This window comes from Acomys minous (assembly GCF_964271855.1).
Source record: "Acomys minous genome assembly, chromosome: 14".
NCBI lineage: Eukaryota > Metazoa > Chordata > Mammalia > Rodentia > Muridae > Acomys > Acomys minous.
The window spans coordinates 75067049-75094320 of record NC_140496.1 but is presented as its reverse complement, the minus strand read 5'-3'; the positions used below and the strand labels follow the sequence as shown (position 1 = coordinate 75094320).

Here is a 27272-nt window from a genome sequence, read left to right as displayed (position 1 = left end):
CGTGATCCTGAGTCTCTGGGGGCTGAACATCAGGACATATGTCTAAAAAGAAGACTGTAAAGATTAACAGACTATGTAGCTGATTCTATAAGACTCTTAGTGAACACTGCAACTGTGTTAAAGGAGGGAAGACTTCTTTGTCAGTGCTTAGCCCCACTGATGGTTGCTTCTCTTCTCCTTACAAAGGGATGGATACCTTTGCAAAGGAATAACAGAAAATAACTAAATTAAGAGCAAAGATCAACAACTGTAACACTCTTTCCTACATTTTAAGGGATTGAGAAAATACATAAATTTACTTGTGAGTACATATTCTGAGAGAGGAGTTATTATTTGGTGTATTAGTGTCTCCACAAAAAAAAGAAAACATTGTATTTCACAAATCTGAGTTTAATTTAATTCTTGTCTGCGTCTCACAGCTGTTTGCTTTTCAAAGGACTGCTAGTATTCACAAGTTATCTTCACAGGCACTCAGACTGGATCCTCTTTGCATAAGCAAGTGCTGACTTTCAACACGTAGCCTTAAATGGTGTAGCATAGCTTTTCTCTTCTGAGACTTCCAACTCTGTGTCTGTTTTATAAGAATTAGTTCTGATTCTATTTATGATTATTTGTTTTAGACATGTGACCATGGCCAAATATCATAATTCTCTAAGTTTAACACTGATAGAGCCTTTGAATTTATTTTAGAAATAAGATATTCAAACTAATATGCTCAATAACACTAGCTTGTGTCCATCTACTCTTCCAAAGTGCTGTCCCTAGAGCAGCAGCAAGGACATCATACCCCCAGCCCCTCCCCTACTCCCCATACAAAGGGACCAAAGCCCTAGGTAAGGGGGTCACTAATGTTGCTTTAAGAAGCCCTCCAGGGTCCCATTCATGCTCAACTCCATTTACAGGACTCTTGGGTCACCCTGAGAACACCCATATGCAAAACTTGACTTCACTTTTGGATGTAATAAGAGGATATTTCCCTGTACCATTTATCAAGTGAATTCTGTATATCCAAAAAAGTCATCAATATAAGCCTCTTCTATCCCCAAACTGAAGATTATTACATTATCTTCTGATATCATCAGGCATTTGCTTCCAGCAGGTTTTAAAGATTCTCAGATGAAGAGAGGAATGGGCACTTTGATAGTCCTTTAGTGGTAAGGAATAAATGTGTCTGCTTCATGGAGTAGAGCCTGGGAGTTCATCAGTTCCTGATGCCCAGGGGTGTTAGATGAAGCACGGGTAAAAATGGTGAGCTATCTCATTCAAGTCATGACCTCCTTTTCCTAACTTCCCTTTTCACTGTTTGGTCGTCTTCTTCCTCATTTCCTTGGGGAACAGGGTGATTGATAGCCTAATACAATGACTGTATTCCAGCTGCCTCAGCTAGGAGTCTTTTCCTTATCATTAGCAGTTAGCCTATGGTTAAATTCACAGCTCGCTGCTTGGGACTGCCCCTGAGATTTCAGGGTCTGGCCTTTAGAAAATATTTAACATAAAACTGAAATCTTGACATACTGAGAACTCCGTTCTCTGCAAGGATTCATTAATTAATCCAATGTACTGTACCAGTGTTCTGTATGAGACTGTGACACGGTGAACCATTTCGGAGGCTCACAGAGATGTGTAGTCCTAAATTAAACAGCCGCTGACGTGTATCTACACTGATATTTTAGTGCAGTAGATATGTATGAATCTCTGAATATTTAAATTCAAGCTCTGACATTGACACGATACTCTCTAGTTTCGCTTTCATAATAGAACATTTTTTGATTAATTTCAAGCTTGACATCATTCTTTATGATAAAAACATACACATACAATGAAAGAAATTTAATAATTCATTACCACTGCTACAAAGTTAAGTTTTCATAATATGCTTGTCAGGGTCTTTTAGTTTACAAAGTCAATCAAATATTGTATGGATTGGTGCAAATATTAATTTATTTTTCTACTTTTCCACACACATACACAAAATATCAGAGGATCTATGGCTTTCTTGGCTCTTACATACTGTTTAATCATTCATCTGCAGGACATTAGCTATTTTAAAATACCCAAGGAGAGGCTACAGACCTTGATCTGTGCTGTAAGCCTTCACCCTTGCCCTGGTCTGTCGATGAGCTGTAAGCATCTATGGATATGGCAGCTGAGTCCCAGAAGAAAAATTATGCATCTCATAACTGCTGCTCAGCTGGAAAGTCAAAGCCAAGGCAAGGCTGTGCTCAAATTCAGCACTTGGCATTTTCCCTCTGTCTGCTTTGTTGCCATGACGCAAACATGAACAGGGAGGATTTGTGTAGGACAGGTAGCAGGCACGCTCACTGTCAAAAAATCTATTATTAGGGCTCTGATCTCCTGCACAGACCAGTGGTGGCTAAACAGTGAGGCAAGTGAGCTCCAGCAAAGGTAGTACAATGAAAAGGGCACTCCTTGTCAATCAGCGCATGAGTATTTTCAAGTGAGCATTATTTAGATGAGAATTTTTTTCTAATCGTGAGTTTTTTTTTTCTGGACAAAAGTGATGATTTATAATGAAAATTATAATTCAACATATTTATTTGATATGCCTATTTTGAACTGTTCTGCAAATACACCTATGTACACCTACATAGCAAGCTCTTTGCAATTTGATCTGTTAAACTTGACAATCTACCAATGTTTTACACTAGGAAATAACAGAACATATTTTTTGTATTTATTTTAGTATGTGCACCAAACAGGAGGTAAAGGTGAGAATATAATGTAGTGGTCTATAATAAATGATTCCTTATAGAATGTTCTATCAGTACATTTTTTCCTAAATTTTATCTTTAACTATTAAATTATTTTAAACATTCCAATGTTAAAACTTTAGCTTTTATTAATAAAGATGGTTACAATAGATACCATAAATTTTATGACAGACTGTAGGCGTTTCTTTTTCTAAAAGGCTTTCATGCATCAGTAACTATGTGATTGACATTCTAAAAAAAAAAAATCCAACCCTTTAATGACTACCTCCTAATAAAAAAATACCAACACTGTATTTTGTGATATAATTGTGATATGTAATATAAGGACATAAAGTGATCCACCACCAAAATCAGCAGTAGCTTGTATGTTTGAAAATAGTTATTTAAAGAAAAGTGTAACCAAAACTTTTGAGTTTCAAATCTTTTGCATGTTTTACTATCTTACCAGTGGTACACAAAGAGTCACTGGTACGCCATAGATACAAGCTTAAGTTGGTGATGAGATTGGATTACAATGAATTCGTATCCATGAAGTATCCAGTAAGAGTGGCGTCTACTGAATTTCATCGACCCAGGAGTTCAGCCCCACTGTAAATTTTGCAGAGTGAAGTTAATGTTCAATGTCTTGGTCTGGTGGGATGGCTCAGAACATAAAGGCACATGCCACAAAGCTTGAGGGCTTGGGTGCAATCCCTGAAACCTATATGGTGAGAGAGAACTGACTTCCTTGAGTTGTTCTCTAGCTTTCGTACATGCACTATGGCATGATTTCACCTGTACACACACACACACACACACACACACACTAATTAATGTAATAAAAATTTAAAGCTACTATGTTTTGTGAGTTTTTAAAGGATATGCTATGCATGTTTCCTCAGTGAAACATGGTAATGCTTAGTCCTGCACTATCGAAGGGCTGAAATTAGTGTTACCATTTTTGCCTTATACTTTCTTTGGTTCATGTTTTCATGATGAAAATAATTTTTGAGACATACAGCTGTAAGTTAGAGTCCACACAGTGGGTCTTCAAATGAAGCATTATTTACCCGAAGAATATAAGAGTATCTATGGGTCTACCAATATTATTTTCCTGAGAAAAACACAACTATTTTTCATATCTTCTGTAATATCTATTTGTGATTAGCACATTTAGACTGAAAAGTCACACTCAAAGGCCGTCTTTGGTAAATTATTCAGAAATCAATAATAGAAGCTTATTAGGTTTAATGTCAAATAGATTAGGCTCTATTCTTTTAAATATGCGTATAATTAAAATCCAAGCAAGCATACAAAAATTTAAAACATAGAGTTCCCATTTTGTAGAAAATTACAACAAAACTGGTAAACAAAATACTTCAAAATAACAAGTCTGTTTCTTTATCTGTTTGGCAACAAACTTCTCTAAGCCTGAAGTATTATTTCAAATGTTGCCTATAGGGCAATTTAATAACTTTTCCCTGAGTGTTTACACATGTGACACACAACATACATGCAAGGGATGGAACATAGCAAAAATAGTTCTGAGGAATATGCCTTTCCCCAAGAATAAGAAAAACTAAAACGCAGCAACAGCAAAAGAAAATGTCTTCAAATAAGTCAACCCACTGAAGGAAACACTACTGCTCTTTGTCCCAGCATAGGTGGGAACAGAGGCTAGCCTTCAATGTCAGCCATAAGAAAGACATGTCTTTATCTGATGCCATGAAGGACTCATTCTAAGCGATCTTTAAGTAAAGCTGACCCGCAGGGAGGACTTTGTGTGCCGCTGTCACACCACAGCTGGGTGACACTGTTTTTTACAGATGAGTGGTGGTAATCATTTAGTTGTGACTGCATTAGTGCTCTTTTGATTTCAGAACATGATTGAAATACGGTGACAATTTTAAAGTAAAACAAAAAATTGAATCTAAATTAAGAAAACAATTATCCACTCAGGCTCAGAGTTCATATTACTGAGGAAGTTGGGGCTTCTCTAAATCAGATAAGTTAAAAAAAATCAATAAATTCCTTCTCCTTCTGCACACTCACATATGCATGCATGCGTGTGTGCGTGCGCGTGCGCACACACACACACACACACACACACACACACACACAAGTTCCTTGTGTGGTAATATATGAATTAGCATTTGATATAACAAGTTTCCATGTACATTCCAGAAATAAAAACATTTGTTGGTAACAACTTAAGAGTATTTTTATACTGTCAGAGAAGAGTAGAGAATTACTAGTCTTTACAAACAATTGTAAAGACTTATTTATTTATGGCTCATATAGAGGCGGGGCTTGAGTTTCATTCACACATCCAAAGGTCACTAAGACTGCTACTGATAGAATCTCTCCTTCTTCTGTATGAGTTCTGGGCAAGTGCCTTACTCTGTTAGCCATCTCACCCACTCCCTATCAACGACTTAAACAGAAATATTTGTAATATATATAACTTAATCAGTTATTCTGGTTTCAAGACAATATTTCTTATGCATATTGGTCATGGTTTCCTCTGACTCTTTTCTCACCATAAGGTCACCTGATCTACAATTCAGCCTTTGATAGCCTCCTCCCAGAAGTATGAGTCTTGTCAGCTACTTCTTCTGTGACTGACTACTCATCCACAAGTAAGGCTTGAAAACATGCAGGTTCTAAAACAGCAAGGCAGAGAGAAACACACTAAATCCCTTTCCTAATGTATTTTAAACTGTAACAGGTAGGCATTATCTTCTTGCTGGCCCACTGGATTCTTTCATTTAAGAAATGTCCTTTTGTCAGAACATTATAACTTCAAAAGATTTTGACATGAGCCACAGTGAAACACTGTGGTGTATACAACCTCATACATGGATGCATGAAGACAGGCAGAATTAAAAATAAGATGTTAAATTATGTTGATTATGAATCACTAAACTTAACTTTACAGAACATACATGATTGAAAGACAAGTATTTGAAAAACAGTGCTTTAGAACTCAGAATAATCATATGAGAAACAATTCGACGTGATTGTCATTCCTTAGCTGAGTCTATCTTCCCAATGGGCACGACTGTCCTTTGTTACCTAAATGGAACATCTATACTGCAGATCCTAGTCCCAAGACTCAGGTATCTTTGCAGAAAGGGTTTGAGAGCCAGAGGCAGCACTTAACAAACTACGAGGAAACAGTGTCTTCTTGACATAGCAAGGCAGCTGCACATATGAATTTACAGTGGATACAAAAGCATGCACAAAACCAACCCAGGCCTGGGCAAGATTAAATTCCACCATAAAGAGGCTAGGTGGGCAAGAAATTCTACCCCTAGTCCAGGAGCTAATGGCAATTCTAAGCCGCTGGGGGAGAAACATGATTTCCTTTAAGGGCGAAAACCGTGGTAAATGGATCATGACCCAGTGGAGGACCATACTTACAGGAATTTTTGGTCAACACAAGTTGGTCTAGATAGATTTAAAAAAAATACCCACACAGTTGGGTGGATTGGAGGATGAGGGTAGATTTGGGAAGACTTAAGGGGGTGAATATGACCAAAACACACTGTACAAAATTCTCAAAGAAGTAATAAAAATTAAAAACAAATAAAAAGAATACTGGAATATGTCCTGGAAAGATGGCTCAGCACATATATATTGCTCTTGCAGAGGACTTGAATGGTTCCTAACACCCAGAGTTGAAGGCTCCCAACCACAGTAACTTCAGTTCCAGGGGATCCGATGACCTTTTTAGCCGCTTCAGGCACCTGCGTTCACTTGAATAAACCCACACTAAATCCACATACACATGATAAATAAATAAACAAGACATTAAGCATTTTAAAAGAGAAGTGTGAAAGTATAACAAATAACTAACTTTTCTCTTCATAGTGACATTTTTCTCTTTTTACAAACATATAATTTCTATTTCAATGCCAGGAATAATAATCTGAACAAAATAGAAAGCTTCCATAAGGAACTGGAAGCACCCTTCTCTGGCTATATAGGTATATGTTTTTAGGTGGCCATTCCAAACTATTATTCAACCTTTCTCAGGAAAAACTCCAAGTCAAATAGTTCTAAAAATTGGCACTTTGGTGTTCTGAGCTAAACCCTTGGGATGATATTAGCCATGCACGGTGGCCACTGTTTTTAATCTTGTAAAGAACATATAGCATATTTAGTGTTGTCTTCGGCACTGGATCAGACTCTGAACTTCTGACAAGCCTGTCTAACTGAGAAGTAGAGGAATTTAGCAATGCTTTGAAACCAGTATCGTTTAGCCATTTTACAAGGCTAGGCTTTGAACACTTGCTTCTGCGCCAACACATATTATCACTGCCCCAGTTTAAGCTGATTTTCTGGTCTTACTACTTTTAAACTGCAGTGAGCATTTCTGTAAAGGAGCAAGAACGTATTGGTTTTGTACATGTGGAGAAAGGCTATTTTCAAAAATAGATTGTGTAGTGTGGGTGAATTTCATATAGAATCTATTAGAAATGAGGGACAGCCCCTTAAAAATGTGAGGGGCATTTTTGCTATTTAAAATGAGAGTTCCAAGCCCAGCTTTGCTGGTGCTTATAGCCCAAGCGAATATTTATATATGTATTTATAAATCTCAGAAATGGAGTTTCCTGGAAATGCTAACAGGCCCTGAGGTACAGCTTGTGTTCAGTGTATGTATGCTTAAAGACTGAAACATGAAAGACTCTTTCTAATGCTGTAATTTCATAGTTTTATTAGGCTGAGTTATAGCAGGGGAAAGTATTCAGAAATTGCAGCTTAAATGAGAAAACGTGAATGGTGTTACTTATATAAAATACTACCTCAATAGTTCTTTTATTAATTTTTAATGCTCAGAACCCTCTGTGACCTCCTTTATTCTCTTGCTGTCAACATGACAGGCTGGGAAAAAAATTGAAATGAGCTGACGGAAAATGTAGCGCACGTTACAGGCCCAACTCCAGAGTCTCTTGACTCATTCCCTTTACTCACACAGCCTGTGCTACTCCACAATACAGCAGTAGTTAGGGCTTGTTTGATACCTCAGAGGCTAAACGGATACTGCTTGTCAGTCCTCCTCCTTCAGACAAGGTGGCCCAAGAATTCAGTTAAGAGCATAATGTAGGCCCACATCCTTGTAGTTTTGCCTTGGCTCCTGGATGCTCTTCAACCTCACAGCAGACTTCTTTCTTCAGAGGCAAGGCTCTCATAACCTTTCCCGGCTCTTCCAAAAGTACATTTTGGTCTGACTCAGCAATGCCTTTCTGCAACGCTGGGCCACCATTGTTTGATGTATATTTACCAATTTCTCTATCACCAAGGAAACTAATCCTCATATCAGTACAGTCAAGAACCTCACAGCATTGTCTCTGCAAGGCTGAGTTCATGTTGTCACAGCAACAGTGTGGAGGGTAACAAGACCAGAAGGGACCTTGGATGTAAACTCCCTCCCTTTGGCAAATGCAAGTGGAAGACGATGAGAAAAAATATGCAAAAGTGTGAGGACATGCCAGTGTCTCACCAGCCGAAGCTAAATACTGTGCTTTAATGGTTGGTTCTGAGTTGTAAAATCATAGCATTTCAGAGACAGTGGATAATAGTGAAAGTCTAGGATTGATGGAAACTGATTTACTATTATCAAGAAAGAATTATAGTGAGGTACTTTTTTCTCTTAAAAGGCTATGGTGTTCAATGGCTCAGGCTCTACAGTCAACAACTAATAAATGGGACCTCAAAGTTACTCCATATTTGACTACCTCCCCTTGGTAGGGATGCCTGATGGCACTCAAAGAAAAAATAAGCAGGCTACCAACATGAGACTTGATAGGCTATAATCATATAGTGGGGGAGGAAATCCCCCTCAGTCTTAGACCTAGGGGAGGGGAATAGGGTGAAAGTGGGAGGAAGGGAGGAATGGGAGGATACAAGTGACGGGATAACAATTTAGTTGTAATATGAATAAATTAATAAATTTAAATTTTAAAAATAAATAAAGGGGACCTCCTGAGGCTGAGAAGCTTCTGAAAGGCAGAAGTCACTGTCAACAGAACAAAGTGACAGCCTACAGATTGGGAAAAGATCTTCACCAACCCTACACCTGACAAAGGTCTAATATCCAAAATATATAAAGAACTCAAGAAACTAAATGTCGCCAAGCCAAAAAACCTAATTAAGAAATGGGGCTCAGAATTAAATAGAGAATTCTCAACAGAGAAACATTGAATGGCTGAGAAACACTTAAAAGATGCTCAACATCCTTAGTCATCAGATAAATGCAAATCAAAACGACTGTGGGATTCCATCTTATACCCATAAGAATGGCTAAGATCATAAACTCAAGTGACAGTACATGCTAGTGAGGATGTGGAGAAAGGGGAACACTCCTTCATTGCTGGTGAGAGTGCAAACTGGTACAACCATTTTGGAAATCAATCTGGCACTTTCTCAGAAAACTGGGAATAAGGCTACCTCAAGACCCAGCTATCCCACTCCTTGGAATGTACCTAAGAGATGCTCCACCACGCAAGGACATTTGCTCAACTATGTTCATAGCAGCCTTATTCATAACAGCCAGAATCTATCTGTAAACAACCTAGATGTCCCTCAGTTGAAGAATGGATAAAGAAACTGTGGTACATTTACACTATCAGCTATTAAAAAATAAGAAAATCTTTAAATTTGCAGGCAAATCCATTGAACTAGAAATGATAATCCTAAGTGAGTTAACCCCAGACCCAGAAAAATACACATGGTTTATATTCACTTATAAGTGGATGCTAGCCCAACAGAGATGTCCTCTGAGAGTCTTTATTTAGTGGGGAATTGGGACAGATGCTGGGACTTGCTATTGGGACGCCAGGTGAGAGAGGTATAGGAGAATGGGGAAATGGAGAGCTTTGGAACCCTACAAGAAGACCATCAAGGATGGTGGATCTGGACCCAGGGTGTGTTGATCAAACTACTGTACCAACCAAGGACAATGCATGCAGTAAACATTGAACCCCTAGTCAGATCTAGCCAATGCTAGATCTCTACAGCACATTCTCCACAGCTGTGTGGAGAGCAGGGACTGCCTCTGACATTAACTCTGTTGCCCTCTATTTGACCACTTTCCCTAGGTGAGGAGGCCTGGTGGCACTCAGAGGAAGGGTAAACAGGCTACCAGGATGGAGACCAGATAGGCTGTAATCATATGGTGGGGGAGGAGGTCCCCTTCTGTCACAGGCTTAAGAGAGGGAAATAGGGCAAAAGAGGGAAGGAGGGGGAATGGGAAGATACAAGTGAGGGGATAACAATTGAGATGTAATCTGAATAAGTTACTTAAATAAAAACATTTTTAATGAACAAAATGCCATGGTGTTATCTTTTACTAATAAGGGGCCATATAGCCATGCTATTGAGAAACTGAGGAAAGCAGAGGTCAGAGGAGACAGGAATCAGCATGACCCTTTTCTGGTACTCTAGAGCCTTGTAGTTAATTTGTCCTACTATAGCAGTTAGGAATAATGAGCAGTAATGAGTTATGTGAGAATACGATCCTGAAATGCTCTTTTTTGTCCCTACCCTCTTGATTTCAAGCAATGTTCAAGGAAGTAGAACACAAGGAAAGAGCAAAACCAACCTGATATTCCTCCATATGTGGTCCTCTTTCTAATGCCCACAGCAGGCCAAGGTGTACCATCAGCTTTCAATCCCATGAGGCCTGAGACAGTATTGGTGGCTGTAACGCCATCTGCACCACCTGTGAAAAACACATATTTGTGTTTCAGGTCTTGAGGAAATGATGGTTAAAATCTATTCAGGCCCATGCAACCCATAATTTCCTACCACCAAATGTCTGCATCCATTTGACTACTCTAGTTATGCTTAAGTATTATATATATTTATTATGTATATACATTATATATACATATATTTAAAGTTTTGATTATCATGGGCTTCAGTTTAATCATCAGATGAGTGTATTGATGTAAAGTTTTTCCAGCCAGTGTAAGTTTCCAGGTAGTTAACAGTGTCTTTGTAAGTCAGGGCACCATTATCATAGAATGAAAGTAAGTACAATTGGTGACATTTTCTATTGCCTATCCAATCTAGGCATTCAGCAGATGTTTGTTGAGAGACTGGGTAAAACACTGGCCTTCATTCCAACAAAGGCAAGGGACACATAAGTAATTCCAGTGTGGATGTGGCTGTATTTGTTTCAACCTTATGCCAAATGCAAAAGCTGTTACTTAGTTGAGACATGCTGAAGTCCTTAGCCTGGGCCTCTCTGCTAGGACTGTAGATTTGTTTTGTGTTTCATGCGTGTTAAGATGTGTGAAATACGATTCTGTGTTTCAGAATGAGGTGTATGTCTTATGCACTTGTGAAACCAAGTGATCTTTTTGATACATTTCTTATGAAGTCAATAAAGGCATACGTGTGTGTGTGTGTGTGTGTGTGTGTGTGTGTGTGTGTGTGTGTGTGTGTGTAGAGGGTCTACTTAAGCATGGCTGCACTTTGACCAGCGCCAATACCTGGGAACTGATACTCTTACCTTCTTTTGCTGCTCTTGCGATGCTGACGATATCCGTGACATTTGGGGTCAACTTGGCAAAAAACGGAACCCGAACAGCTTGCCTAACCCAGCGACAGATGTTCCTCACCAGCTCTGGATCCTGTTCAAATAGGTCAGTTAAATATATAAAACCTAATTAAAGAATTGTGATCAAAATGTATCCCAAAAAAATATCAAAGCTGGACATGTGCAACACCAGTAGAATTGACCAGAAACTGCATGATACACTTCTCACATTTCTCCTCGTTAGGAAGCAAAGGTAAGTACACTTCAGGTGTACTTAAAACCCATTCTGGAAAGGGAAACTTACTCAAAGGAGTCTGAGTAAAATAAAAATATAAAGAAGCAAGTGGAATACAATGTTTCTCATTTTCAGTTAAATAGTATCAGGAACACAATATAAATGTATGGTTGTTAAGTTTAGGAACTATGATAGAATTTCTATCATCTTCCTTGTTGGGGAAACATATTTGAACTGGTGAATGTTATCCAGTGTAAAAAGACTGTTGTTTTCAGTAGAAAAGACTAACTCTTGTTGATGTGTATTTAAAAGAAACACTATCTGTGACTTCATCATGCACCTGAATGCAATTTATGCTTATGCTAAAATAGATTAACAGCGTTGGCTCTCCCATGAGCTGCTCAATGATCTTAGCTTACTTTTTAAAATATTACTAAGAGAAGGTTTCTCAACACTATTCTTTTTGAAAGAGTTGATTAAAATGACAAAAATGAAATAAAACGTAAAAGAGTTCCTTTTAAAAGCAAGAAATAGACATTTCCCTATGCTCAATTCCTTCAGGTTTTTAAATATTTCTTTTCTCATGTGACAAGGATTATTCAGAGCGAGCCACCCATCTTCCCCATTGGAGTTACTTTTCTGTAGTAATTTCTTTGATTTCAACACACACAATAGTTTTTTTAATTATGTCGAGTGCAAAATTTATTCTGACAGGTGCTGATAATGTGTTTAGATAAATTACCTTAAAATATGCAACAGTAATTCATTATCAAACTAGTTAAAATGTTTTTGGGGTTTTTTTTTTTTGATAAAAGAACAACCAGAAAATATAGACAGACATTTAAACTATGAAGTTGTCCGCAAGTATCTCATTTGTAATTAATGGTTTTATGTGCTAGAGACGTTGCTTTTGATATTTTAACCTTTTGAGTTTGTCTAAGATGAAATTTCTAACGTTATAACCTTTAAAGGAACCTTTCCCCTTGGTTTTAGCATGCTTTGACTTGTCACCCCGAATTGCTCTAAAAGTTATGTGTTTATACACTGAGATACCACAGCGAGGTCATTTCTCTTGATTGCTATTTCAATTGAGCCAAACTCAAGACTTTCAACAAAAATCTTTGGTTTGGCTTGTTCACTTTTCAGAACAGTAATTTCTTCATTAAACATAAATATTAAAAAGCACTATATGGGATGCTCCGTGGGGCATACCGTGCATTATGAATAGTAAAATCAGGAGACTTAGCTGTACAAATTCTAACTCATGAAAATGGAGATCTGCCCTGGTCCATGCAACGTTCATGAAATATTTATGGCCACTGCATTGGTATTGTGATGGCAGTTGCATCCCTGTGACTTTCATTTCTAAGTTATGAATTTCCATGGGACTTAGCCTAGAAACGACAGTAACTCCAGATGGTATGAATTGCATGTCCTCTGTGAAAGTACTCTTTAAGGTAGAATTGGACAATAACTTAAAGACTACTTGAATAGCCTAATGCACAGAAGGCATCCTGTTATGAATGACAAAAACACATTTTAAATCATATTTGGTTCCAATAGAGTAAACACTAATAACCTGGTAAAGGTTCTAAGTGGCTTTCAATACTATTGACTGTCATGTATTTATAATTTACTTTGAATATTTGTCAGACACTTCTCTTGGTTTGATTTCTACTAGTAGACTATTTTAAATGGTTATCTGGTATCCATTGCTTAGGAATTAGAAATTTGTTAAAAGTTTTTTAGTTTTCCTAAAAGGATACAGTTCTTTTATACATGTGATTATATTGAATCATATTCCTCTATTCCACATAGCATAATTTGACCTTCTTATAGTTCTGTGAGGTTGATGTATTCACATACATTTTTGCTTTACTTTTCAATCTAACCTGAGCCAGCTAGGAGTAATCATGACAGCTAGCCAAAATCAAAATGGAATGCTTGAGACATTTTAAAACAATTTCTGATGAACAGTATTGTGTAAATACTCTACAATAACAACAACAATTCCCAATATTAATAACATGGTCAAATTATTTGATCTCATTTGTGTAATTAAAGCAGACTGCTACTGTTCATACTTTACTCATTTCTTCATATATCTGATATGAAATCTGGCTTTAAATATTATCTCTTTTTCTATGCCTTGGCCTCCTCATTCTTTTGATAGCTTTGCATTTCCTAATGAACCAGGTTTTTAAGTCCCATTTACATATCTTCTAATAATTTATCCTCCCAGATCTTCAAAACAGGAACAGGTGCTATTTTCTGCTAGAAAAAAAATTGTGTAGCTAATAATATCAAAACCAACAAAAATCAAACAAAAAGAATACCTTCAGTTTCTTGGAACCCAAAATGTGCATTGTGGCAACAACAACAAAAAAAAGAATGAAAAATAAGTTGGTATAATGTTTATTAACCAAATTTGTCTTAGGCTGTCTTATGCCCCTGAGTAACCATTTACCTTAACTATTGTATTCTACCTAACATTCTAGAGTGGGCTGAACCTTTCACTAAGCTGAGCAGACTTCTAGCCTTATCCAACCCCAAGGCCAAGAATTCAGCAAGATAACATCTGAAACCCACAGAATCTCTTCTTTGCTACAGCTCACCTACGGACCACTTCCATGGATTTGTTGAACCTATGGATTTATGACTATGACTTTTTCCTTTGCCCACAAAAGGTCATGTTCCCTCTTTTAATATAAGTCTATATTTCTTGACTTTAGTGACATCTATTTGCCTTGGGATAAACGCATCCTTATTTCCTAAAAAAAATAAAATAAAATAAAATAAAATAAAATAAAAAAATAAATAAAAGGAACTTGGTATATTTTAACTTGCTTTTTAAAATATCTATTAAAAATCTAGGCTTGGGTCTGAGGAGATGGCTCAGCAGTTAAAATCATTTGATATTCTTCCAGGGGGCTCCAGTTCAGTTCCCAGTAACAGCACTGGGAAGCTCACACACAACCAGTGACTCTCCAGGGAATCCCACAACCTGCTCAGGCCTCTGCGAGGATCTAGGCACGTGTACCTAACAACCCCCTGCACACACAAAATAAACAAACCTAATAATAAAAAACTAGGCTATTTCTATATTTGAGACAGCTGGGTATATTTTATGATGGTATTTTAGAAGCATGGAGTCTAAATAATGTTTTATGAATCAGAAATTATCCTGAAGAAAATGGACAAGTATTTAAAAAACGATAGCGTAATGCTTCTTTCAACCAATCTAATAAACAGAAACTCTAGTGGGATTAGGAAGTTTTTAGCATTTTTTTTTCCTCTATGGGTAGTATCAATACCAATTCCTGATCTTAACTTCCAAGCTCCAAGTTTCAGGAGTACCCAGTACTTCTGTGGGTGCGCGTGTGTTTATGTCATGCATTTTAATGCTTGTTAACTCTTTTTTATTCCCACAATCAGCTAACCATACTCCAAGCAACATCACATTTCCTTGTGGCAGACATGTAAGTGGCATCAGCAGCAGAAAGGAGGCACTGAAGTCCTTAAAGGATGAGCGTCAGGCCTGAGGAGCCAACAAAGCCTTTAAGGGTATCACATGAACTAAATAAAGGTACCAGAGTGTACTTTTAAAGTACTATAATGAGGATAAGAGCGGGCTTGAGGCAAATTTGACCCATTTGACAATTTCCGTGGAAGCCAGGGATGTCAATGCATGCATAAAATCCCAGTCCTTGGCAGACTTGACTCAGGAGGACTGCTCTGAGTTCAGGGCCACGTTTGACTATTTGGTGTACTTCAGGCCACCAAGGGCTCCATAGACTCCATCTCAATTAAAAGAAGGAAGACAGCAAGGGATTGTGGGAGGGAAGTATTCCTGGAGAGGAGACTATTATCTGCCATAGTGAGTCTTCTCTTGAAGAGTTTACTATAAACCCCACAAAATGACCAGTACACACCAGAAAACGTAATGCTGCATGTGCCCTCGCATAGTGATGACTATGCGATGGTGAGTGTAAATTCTCATTTCTAAATTAAGCAATTAGGTTCTAGTCCTAGTAACTGTTGTGTCTCTAGCTCTCTGGACGGAGAATCTGCCCTTCTACTTCAGAGGCCCTTGGCATGCCCTCTCTGCTCTCTGGCAGGCACTGGCTGCAGATTCTCAGTAGTGAGAGCTCCCTTGCACCTATTTCAAAGAAAAGTGCTCCAGGGTGAGGCCATGTGCACCTCTCGAGGAGCAAAACTACAAGTGAAGTTTTTCACTTGAGGAAACATTTCTCTCCAATTTTCCCGGTAATTTTCAGCCTGTACAATTCTTTTCAAAATGGATTTCTTAGAAGATGGCATTTCAATGAATTCACTGGAAAAAAAAAACTGTTACCAGTTATAAAATGTTTTCCACTAAGAAACCCCTAAGTCTTAATTCACATGACATGACAAGAGCTGGGTAGCATTTTTATTATGTCTCCTTCTCTGACGGAGAGAACTGGGGCCCGGAAGATCAATCTGAGTGCTTATTTCATCTTCTTAATTTTCTTTCCCATTATCATGTTCTAAACCATCATCTCCTTTAGCAAAATTGCTCCCTAAAGTGAAATTCAGCTATCACTTGTAAACTAGAACTAGAAAAGGATCCAGCTTCATTTATACCTGTGAGACCAGATGTAAGTATAAGGTAATAGGAAAAGGAGACAAATTTATCTTTCTGAGTCAATAAACTAGGGCAGAGTTCACTGTTTGAGGTAAAAGTATTAGTGAATGCAAAGACTGTGTGTTGGCATGGAGACAGTTTGAATGAACTTATGTCTTATCGGGTGTGTTTTCTGAATTTTTTTTCTTACTAAGCATTATAATAGTGATATAACTACGTTGTGAGATATCTTCATAGTGTCTCATTGAAGGAGCCATATACTTAGTAAATATTCAGAAATTCCATTTAGTTATATATTCAGTAGATGCAGTGACTTTGTCCTAAACAAAGATTTTTACATGAAGAATTCTAACAACTTTTACAAATTTCTTTCACACTGGAAATGAACCCAGTATTTGTCTATAGAGTAGCCATATACTATATACATCCCTCCCTCATCCCTTTCCCTGCCCCTTCCCCTCTCCTTCTCCTTGTCCCCCACATCTCTCCTCTCTCCAAATGTCCTTCTCTTGTGCCCAGTTAAAACCTTTTATAGAAGGTTTGTGGGACTAAACGTCCCATCCTCCTCAGGCCAGAGTCAGTTTGTAAAAGACTGTCTTTACAATGCATCCATATGTGCCTCCTAATAGCGTTTGCCAGCAGAGTTAAAACCACCTTTTTTTTTTAATCACCCCTTTCTCTCTACTAGCCTATGTGTGTTTTTAGGGTTGTGTCTTTCTCCTCCCCTAACCCCTAAGCACAGAACCTGAGACACCATGAATCCCCTTAAATGTAGTGTTCAGTGACAAAAATTAAGGCTTCCTATTTGGACGCCAGTATCACACTCCAGGTTACAAAAAATATTGCTTTTCATGTTCCATGGAACCAAACCAATCTATAGAAACTAAACATCAATATGTTTTGATCTGTAACCAGAAGGTTTGGAAGAAAGTCTTCCCCACTCTCTGTCAGCAAGTAAAACTACATGGAAGTCTCTTGACCTGATGAAGGCCTAAAACTCATGGAAACCCTACAGAACATCTTGTGCTGCCAATGGCCCCTTCTAAGTCTTTAAGGTGCTGAGTTATCAGATTCCTCAATCTTGGAATTCCTCAACCATCAGACCTTGATACTTGGGGATCTGATGGAGAAGGCAGAGCCTATTTGTGGTCCTGAAGGCTAAAGGAATGTTTCTTCTTTTAAAAAATACAGTCCCTGTGACCATGGCTTACTGCTCTTCTTCTTGTTTGTCCCTCATGCAGTACTCCTCTGACTTCTTGGTGTGGGCACTTTCCACTGCTGTTCTGTCTCAGAAGCTTACAGTTCTCCTCAAAGGAGAAGAATCAGCAAGCACTATGTTTCTATCTCTAACTCCTGATGGCCTGGGTTTTTTTTGTGTGTTCTATTTTTGTCCTCTGTCATGACGTTCAGGTCCTCTCACTCCCTTTCCACCAGCTCATTTCTTCTGTACTCTCAAATGATTGTGCTAATGGTTATGAAGCTGGAGAAAGTGTACGTGCTCAAAACACCTGCCTCTGAACATCTGTGGCCCACAGTTCAGTGTACTAGTCTTTTGGGGTCTGACCTTCTTAGTGCTATTCCTATCTGATTGTGTAATCAGTTGACTCTATTGTAACAACCCTACTGTGAATCAAAAAACCAGGCTGGGATCAGACTCTGGGAGTTAGGTGGGAGCTGTCAATTACAAGACCAGTCTCTTTTTAATTGTTAGGAGTCATCTAACTTAGAACCAGGACTGAATTACAAACTGGGGTATAAAAAAGCTTTAGAAGATTCATGCATTACAGGCACCATAGTTACAACTAATATCTTCCTGCAAGAATAGACTGATCCTGCTACATGCATTCGTGAGCTGATGGCCTCTCACGGCTCACTCCTCCACCTCTATCTTGCTTTTGATCTGAGCTTGGGTCCCAGCCAATGACAGTACAACCATTCCACAAATGGCCATCATTTCTGTCCAAGACTAGCTCTGTATTTGGGGCAGCAAAGGACCCTGTCAAATCTGTAACCTCTAACAGATGATATTCTATAGACCCGGCACACAAATAATTACGTGTCTTCTTTGGTGCTTTCACTAAGGCTAGTTCCCAACAAATCTTTTACCTTCCTTTTAGGTCCATCTTGGGATCAATTGCTAGTGTTGCCTACCATAATACTATCTATAGTCTACATATTAACAAGGTGGCCCAACATAATCTAGAGAAAACACTACATGGAAAAACAGGTAATGCTCGTCGTCTGCAGTAGGTGTTGAAGACTGTTGACCAGCTGAGCTCGGCTGAACCCCAGCCAGTATCCTAATCACTGCGCAGAATACATTTAAAAAGATGTCAGTGGGTAATAACATGCAGGCAGCTGCTTGCACCACCACGTGTGGATTCATTTTGTGTAAAGGCAAGTGATTATTTACGTGCATAAAAAAAAAAGTTTTTTATTCTTTGTGGACTTCAGGCAGCTTGGAATATGCTTCCTTAATGCAAATGCATCAATGTAAGCTGTATAACAATTGGTGTTTTACACATCTGTTGGTCTATTCACCCAGCTTATGTTTTCCTAGGCTGGAGGTAGAAAACAACCAAAGGCATAAAATTTCAGTATTTCTATAATCCCATATTGGTGTGAATGATTAACTAAGCCAGGGAGGAGGCCAGTGTAACATACTGTACTGTGCCCTGAAGCACCCACTATGCTGATGATAGACACATTTAAGATGAAGACAGTCTAGGGGAGTCACGCTTCTGTCCTGGGAACTTGATGAGATTCAAGCAAGAAGGAATTACTGCTGAGGCGATTTGAAATAACACAGCAGAGCGAACGTCAATCCCTTGACAATGGATGGTTTCAGCTAAGGGGAGCTCATCCATAACAAGCTGCGGCAGTTCCTCAAGGAGTTTCTTCCCACTGTTGCAGAAAGAGCAGGGAAGAAAGGTCTAGATTGTTTCGGCTTGTTTATTTTGCCAGCTCGTCGGGCTGATTTCTCACTTTGAAGTAAAATGAGATGCCGGAAGTGAAGTGACCTGGTTAAGAAGACCCTGGGTGAAATGTGGGGTGGCGAAGGTTCCAAAGACGTAAGTGTGATATTTGTAAGCTTTTGGAGTAAAACCCGTAGATATTATTAGATTTTACTCAACATTCTGAACAGCCCTGATTCTGCAGGTTTATTTATGTGCACTTGAGTGGCACACTTTAAGAGTCCATGCCTTAAGGTCTATGTCTTCATGTCTCCATTGCTGTGATAAAATACCCTGACCAAAAAGAAAATCTTGCATGAGCAAGGGTTTATTTTGTCTCATAGTTTAAGACTGCACTCCATCATACCAGAGCAGTGCAGCCAGCAGTGACTTAAAACAGCTAACTATGTCATAGCCACAGTCAAGAGCAGAGAGAGATGAATGCATGCTCAGATGTCTATTCGCTTTCTCTAACCTTACAGAGTCCAAGGCCCTCTGCCTAGGGAATGGTATTAGCCACAGTGGGCTGAGTCATCACACTTTAACTAATGCAGTTAACAAAATCCATCAGAGCTATGCTCACAGGCCAATATGATCTAGACAGTCCTTCACTGAGATTCTCTTCCTGGGTTATTCTAGATTTTGGTAAGCTGAAAATGCAAATTAGTTATCACAGTGTGTGTGTGTGTGTGTGTGTGTGTGTCTGTGTGTGTGTGTGTGTGTGTGTGTGATAAATAGGTTTTCTCTACTTTTGAAGTTTTCCAGATGTCAAGGAAAGAAAACAAAACATGACCAACTCAGCCCACATTGAGTTTATTACAACCATATAAAGACATAGATGAAAGTAACAGAAAGGGTTTGACCAAGAAAGAAGCAATGACCTGGACCTGTCTGCCATATTAAAGGACAAAGGGCACCTCTTGAGTCTTGTGTTTGGTTCCACTTTCCATTAAGACAGATGTCTGTTCCTTTAATGATTAATAAGCAGGATGTTGGTGCTAGAGAACTGGCTCAGTGGGAAAGATAGATTGCTTACTGTACCAGAGCGAGAACCTGAGGATGAGTCTCAGCACCTACATAAAAAAGACATGTGTGATCATATCTACCTACTAGTCCAGCACTGTAGGGTCAGAGACCAGAGGTCACTGGTGCAAGCCTACCTCCTGGTTCAGCGATAGAGTAAAAAAACTGAAATATGCCTATGTATGCACATGTAAACCCAGAGCCTCTGGGACAGGCACAGAAGCACAGAAAGCTGAAGGTTCCTAGTTCCCAGTCTAGCCCCACTGTTAACGATGTGCCCCATCTCAGAGAAATAATGTGGAGTGTGATAGAGCAGGATATTCTTCTGTCTTCTGTGCCTGTACCTCCACTCATGTGTGGAGATGCACCCCCACACAACACACTCACATACATAACCCCCCCGACATTAAAAAAAAATCTATGAAACATCAATCATAATGCTACGAAGCAGGCTTGTCATTCCTTAGTGCCCTTATCGTGGGTGTCTACTGAGTTGCTCCCCATTTATTTGCCACCTCTTTGGCTCTGCAGTTCAAGTTATTTGCCTTTGGGCAAAATTTGTACCTTGGAATCTGTGTTTATGAACAAAATCAACAGAACTTCATATTAGTCACCAAGCATATATATTTTAGCCTTTTGTTCCATTCGGTATCATATTTCTGTCTCATTTTATGGAGATTCCCACTGTATTTTATATGAACAAGAGACAAAACATTTATTCATATAAACCATTTTTAACACAGGATATCATGGTGCCTTTTTAGCAGAGCTAGAGATTAAACCTAGGGTATGCTACATGCTAGGCAACTATTCCACCACTGGACTATATCCACAGCCCTCTTTTTAAAGCTCTTCATTTTGAGATAGGGTCCTATTGAGTGGTCCCAACTGACCTTAGCCTTGCAATCCTCACACATCAGCTTCCTAAGAAAAAGGGACTAGAGTGACAGAGCACAAGGTGCTGCTAAGCAGTTGTCTTCTCTACTCTCCTGCCACTGAAAGACATTAGTTTTGATCTTGATCGAAACTTAGCCTAGTGCGTATTTAAACAAAGGCATTTACTCTGCCACCAGAAGAGTGGCAAGCGTTCATGTGGTGCTGTGTGGTGCAGTATATACAATGGCATCTAGAGTGACCCAGTGGTGGACAGCAGTCTGCATATAGCAGGGAGATTCCTGGTATGTGCCTCTGAGCTCCTGTGCTTCCTCCACTTCTGTACGATATCTTGTAGCCAGAGTCAGGTCTCCTGATAATGAGTTGGGACAGGCACTTAGCTGTTACACAGTATAGCATATGAGTTACTGTTTCATGTTCTATAAAAAGCTGTTGACTTCTTTTGATTCAGTCTCTATCTGGCTGTGTTTAGCTTGGGATATCTGGTCCAATGAATAGTAGCTGAAGTAGTCCGGACACACTTTTTTTTTTTTTGTGGCAATGTGTGTGCCAGATATATCTCCTACCACTGGTTTTTAGAAAGCAGCCATTGGCCTGGAAGGCATCAGAGTAAGGCATCAACATTGTCTTAAAAACAACAGCAATCCCTTAGAACTGAAATATAGTTTTACTTATGGCAGTGAACATTTACTAGAATCAGTATAATATCTAAATGGCCTTTGGGATTTCAATGTGTCTCTATTCCTTGGTAAGTCCTTTAGCATTTGAGCATGTTAAAATGAGCAAGTCCTCATGCAATTCAAAAGACCTTTGCAGAAAAAAAAGGATACGTACAGGCAGAAATGGGGAAGTTTGATTTAAAATGTATTACGAGTGGCTATGATTTCTTAAATGATGGATACACAGACAGAGGATGGTAATATAGCCCATAAGGGAAAATATCTTGAGGCACTGAAATTAAATGAAAATACGATCACCTCTTCACTTTGAATACCTGCATGATTACCAATTCGACAAGGATCTTTCATTTATCCCAACTCAACTTTACGGAAGTGCCTGAAGCCTGCATTGTTGATAAGACACTTGATGAAGCTTGCAAAGGGGAAAAAAATCTTCACACTGTTTGATATACAGAATCATAATAGCACTAAAACAGATGGGTATTTATTTGTGCAGTATTCAACAAATGGAAAGTACCCTGAGACTTCTAATCTTAGATAATCTAAAACTTTGTTTTGTTCTGTTTTGTTTTTTCACTTAAAAAGGAGCATTGTGGTGAACTTTGCTGGGTTACAAATTAACAGCCAGATTCGGCAGGAGCTAATTAGATGTTTAGATAATATAGACTGCGGACTTACAACCTAGAGAGCATGCTGTTTCATGCTCTTCTGTTTGCAAAGAGTCCTGGCTCTTAATATGTAGCTGCTGCAACAACAAATGAATTTGCCTAGTCTTTACTGTTTAGTCCCATCTACGATAATAAAGGAATTATGGGAACCCAGAATGTTATTAAATCTGGACTAAGGGTCTTAAATTGGACACTTGTCACTACTCTAAAGGTAAGCCTGCAGCTGCAGCAGTCCTTTTTTTTTTTTTTTTTTAAACAAGGTTTACCATGCAGCCTTGACTGTCCTTAACTCACAATGTTGATCAGGCTGGCCTCAAACTCACATAGGTCTATTTGCCTGTGTATACTGATTACTGTGTTTAAAGACATGTGCCATCACTTCAGGCTTTCCATATGCAGTATTTGAATACTGGTCCTTTGATTTATGAAATAAATTGAAAACCCAAAACAATTTGCTTTATTTTAGGTGTACAGAATGAGTGGAACCTAGCTTACCAGTTCGATAACCATTTTTATTTAATTCTACTCTGTGTGTGTGTGTGTGTGTGTGTGTGTGAGAGAGAGAGAGAGAGAGAGAGAGAGAGAGAGAGAGAGAGAGAGAGAGAGAGAGAGAGATCCCAATCCCCCTGTTTCCCATAGATTTTCCTAGTCCAGGAGGTTGGAAGCACTCCTGCAGCAATTTCAGTACCAAGTATTGAGTTTGCATGACCAAGCAAGGCCACCACTCACAGCTCTGTAAGGTAGGAGATACTGTCAACAGAACAAAGCACCTGCCTACAGACTGGGAAAAGATCTTCACCAACCCTACATTTGACAAAGGACTAATATCCAAATATATAAAGAACTCAAGAAATTAAACACCACCAAACCAAATAGCCCAATTAAGAAATGGGGCTCAGAACTAAACAGAATTCTCAACAGAGGAATATCGAATGGCTGAGAAACACTTAAAGAAATGGTCGTTAGTTATCAGGGAAATGCAAATCAAACCAACTCTGAGATTCCATCTTACATCTGTCAGAATGGCTAAGATAAAAAATTCAAGTGACACTACATGCTGGCGAGGATGTGGAGAAAGAGGAACATTCCTTCATTGGTGGGAATACAAACTTGCACAACCACTTTGGACATCTATCTGGTGCTTTCTCAGAAAAATGGCAATAAGGCTTCCTCAAGACCCAACTATTCCACTACTTGGAATATACCCAGAAAATGCTCCACCACACAACAGGGACATATGCTCAACCATGTTCATAGCAGCCTTATTCATAATAGCCAGAACCTGGAAGGAGGCTAAATGTCTATCAATTGAAGAATGGGTAAAGAAACTATGGTACATTTACACTATGGAATACTACTCAGCTATAAAAGACAAGGAAATCTCAAAATTTGTGGACAAATGGATGGAACTAGAAACGATCATACTGAGTTAACCCAGAAGCAGAAAGACTCACATGGTATATACTCACTCATAATTGGGCACTAGCCCAAAAGGCATGTTCCATGAAAGTCTTCACTTGCCAGGAGATTGGGATAGATGTGAGGACATCACACTGGGACTCTTGGTAAGAGAAATATTGGAGATAGGGAAATAGAAGGATTCAGAAGATCTTAGAAACCTACAAGAAGAACATCGTAATAGGTGTATCAGGGCCCATTGAGGTCTTTTCAAACTATTGCACTAACCAAGGACAATACAAGTAGTAAACATTGAACCCCTACTCTGATCTAGCCAATGGACAGGACATTCTCCACAGTTATGTGGAGAGCAGGGACTAACTTTGACATGAACTCTGGTGCCCCATATTTGACGACCTCCTCTTGGAGAGGAGCCCAGGTAGCACTCAAAGAAAGAATAAGCAGACTACCAAGATAAGACTTGATAGCCTATGACCATATAGGGGGGGAGTAGGTCCCCTTTGGTCATAGACATAAGGCTGGGGAATAGGGTGAAAGTAGGAGGGAGGGAGGAAGGGGAGGATACAAGTGATTGATAACAATTGAGTTATAATGTGAATAAAATAATTAAATAAAAATTAAAAAAAAAAAGAATGTCCCATGAAAGCCTTCACTTACCAGGAAACTGAAACAGAGGGGAGGACATCCCATTGAGACTCTGGATGAGAGAAGCATGGGAGAATAGCAAAGTAGAAGGATCCAGAGGGTTCTAGAAACCTACAAGTAGAACATTATGATAGGCAGATTTGAGCCCAGGGGTCCTGCTCAAACTAAGGCACCAGCCCAGGACAATACAGGCGGTAAACTTTAAACCCCTACCCAGATCTAGCCAATGGTCAGAACATTCTCCACAGTTGAGTGGAGAGTGGGATATGACTTTCTCACATACTCTGGTGCCTCACATTTGACCATGTCCCCTGGAGGGGGAGACCTGGTGGCACTCAGAGGAAGGACAGTAGGTTACCGAGAAGAGACTTGATACCCTATGAGCATATACAGGGGGAGGTAATCCCCCTCAGGAACAGTCATAGGGGAGGGGAATAAGGGGAAAATGGGAGGGAGGGAAGAATGGGAGGATACAAGGGATGGGATAACCATTGAGATGTAACAAGAATAAATTAATTTAAAAAATTAAAAATAAAAAAAAGAGGGGGAGAGAGATTGAGGTATCAAGGTATGCCTTCAGGGAAGACAAAATTGAAAATGATTATAGGTGAAGGATCTCAAAATGGCAGGAGCTTAATAAGGCATGCAGAGCAACACATGAATGAAGACACAGATGGAAGACACATGAGGATGCTGATCAAGATATGGAATGGGAAGGGTCAGTGCACAGGAAGGAATCAAGTAGGAGACACTGCCACTTGGCTCCACGAAAATTATGGTCATTCTCCAAAAGCAGTTGGGGTATTCAAGTTTTTGTTTTTGTTTTTTATTCTTTGAAGAGTAAAACATGGAAGGTCACATGTTCAGGTCCACGTTTTAGGAACATAACCCCCACATGTGTCTCAGCAGCATGCAGAAAAAAGTAAGTAAGAAGAACAGACTAAAGGGGAAACAGTATTGCTGGGGAGATCATTTTCCTCAGCCAAGTAATAGAGTCAAGAGCAGCCGACTTAGCTGGGCGTGGTGGCGCACGCCTTTAATCCCAGCACTCGGGAGGCAGAGGCAGGCGGGTCACTGTGAGTTCGAGGCCAGCCTGGTCTACAGAGCGAGTCCAGGACAGCCAAGGCTACACAGAGAAACCCTGTCTCAAAAGACCAAAAAAAAAAAAAAAAAAAAAAAAAGAGCAGCAGACTTGGAGAGAAATGCTGAAGGGTTTTCAGATATAACAAAGAGAGGCTCCTACAGGACTACATAGCCGAAGGAATCTTGGGGTGCGTTTATAAGAATCCATATCTTAAGAGAGGAGTTTTAAAAACATAAAGTTGGGAGTTATCAGATCGTGGCTAGTGATTTGTGAATTAGAAGGAAAGAAAGGGTCTTAAGTTAAGGGATCATTGACTGTAGCTAAGCTGCCGAGTGTTTGCAATAGAGGGACGTGAGGGAGGGGAGATGGGATGGAGGGAAGAAGGGAGAGAGCAAAGAAAGAGCTAGTTCTCAGCTCTCTGACACTGCAGTAACAAACACAAACAGAACGGGAAGTAAAATGGAGGAACTGGCAATTGGAGGGCTGTAATATGAGACAGAAGGCACACTGAACTTGGCTAGGGACATTTAAAAATATGCAGAATTAAAGAAAGTCATCAGTAAATTTCACCTGAGCTATCAGACCCTAGAACACTGTTCGACATAAAATGTATATACATCTATGCATTAATTACGTTGCACTCCACAATTAGAACTAAAAACACAGTAAAAGCAACCACTTGCTATCCTGTGAAGGACTGCATTAATGTGAGCAGAAAGAGAACCTGTTATTTAAAGGTGCCAGCTGTGATTTACTCATCTCTGAATTCTTACAATGTGAAGTGAGTGGCAGTTGGAGACCCAAAGAATGAACTATGATAATTAAATATATAATTGATAGTACAGATATAGTTGGAACCTGAGCAAGAGATTGACATATTACCAGGGAATATAAACCTAACAAACTTACAACTGTTAGTGGCTTACCGAATATTTTCACAAATATTCACCTTATTGCACAAAAATACTTATAGCTCATTGTTTTCTTCAAATTATCCCCAGTGAGATAGATAAGTACTCTTGATTCTTATATTTAGGATCATCAATTTCATATGAATATTTTTCTCGTCTTGCTACAGGTTAAAGTAACATCATTTGTCTCACTTTGGATAAAGGTGAAAAACAAGTCTGTTTATCATAATTTATACAACTCTTCTGCATAAATCTTTCTTCAGAAATTATTTAAAATAAAGTGATTGCTTAATTACAAAAGAGTATTGTCTAATGATTGTGGAAGAAAATTAAGCTTAAGTGAAAAATAGGAATGCCTAACATGATAAGTAAACAAGAGCAGTATTACAAAGAAATATTTCCTGTCTATTTCATTTCAGTTAGATAAAAGATTTCTCAAACTTTTATGTTTATCACTTTAGTTATATAACCTTCCTAGTGTGTGCATGTGCGTGTGTGTGTGTGCGCGCGTGTGTGTGTGCTCGTGTGTGTGTGTTTAAACATGTATATTGCTTCCTGTGTCCCTGTATGCTGGCCAGAGTGGAAGCTTCATTATCATTTCTTAGGTCTCATTGAAATTTTCTTCTGAGGCAGAGTCTCTCACTGGACTTGAATTCGCCATTTAGGCCAGGGCAGACTGGACAGGGAGCCTGGCAACCCACCCTTTTCTGCCTTCACAACACTGAAGTTACAAATATATGCCATTAGCCTTGGATATTTTGGTACATAAATTTTGAACTTGAAACTCAGATTTTCATGGCTCCATTCAATACTCAGCTGAGTGAGTTATTTTTTCCAGCGCAACACTTTTTATATCATATACAGCATTCTATGGCA

At 39.0% G+C, this 27272-nt stretch overlaps 1 protein-coding gene across 2 annotated transcripts in view; it reads right to left on the bottom strand.

The window, feature by feature from the left end:
- DPYD (dihydropyrimidine dehydrogenase) overlaps positions 1–27272 on the bottom strand; it is an 867929-nt gene that overhangs the window by 210994 nt on the left and 629663 nt on the right. For both annotated transcript variants that reach the window (XM_084756838.1, XM_084756837.1), the window contains exons 17-18: positions 11233–11353; positions 10318–10437 (exon numbers count right to left, since the gene is read on the bottom strand). In XM_084756838.1, the coding sequence (XP_084612964.1) occupies positions 10318–10437; positions 11233–11353 (241 nt within the window). The remainder of the gene's footprint in view (positions 1–10317; positions 10438–11232; positions 11354–27272) is intronic.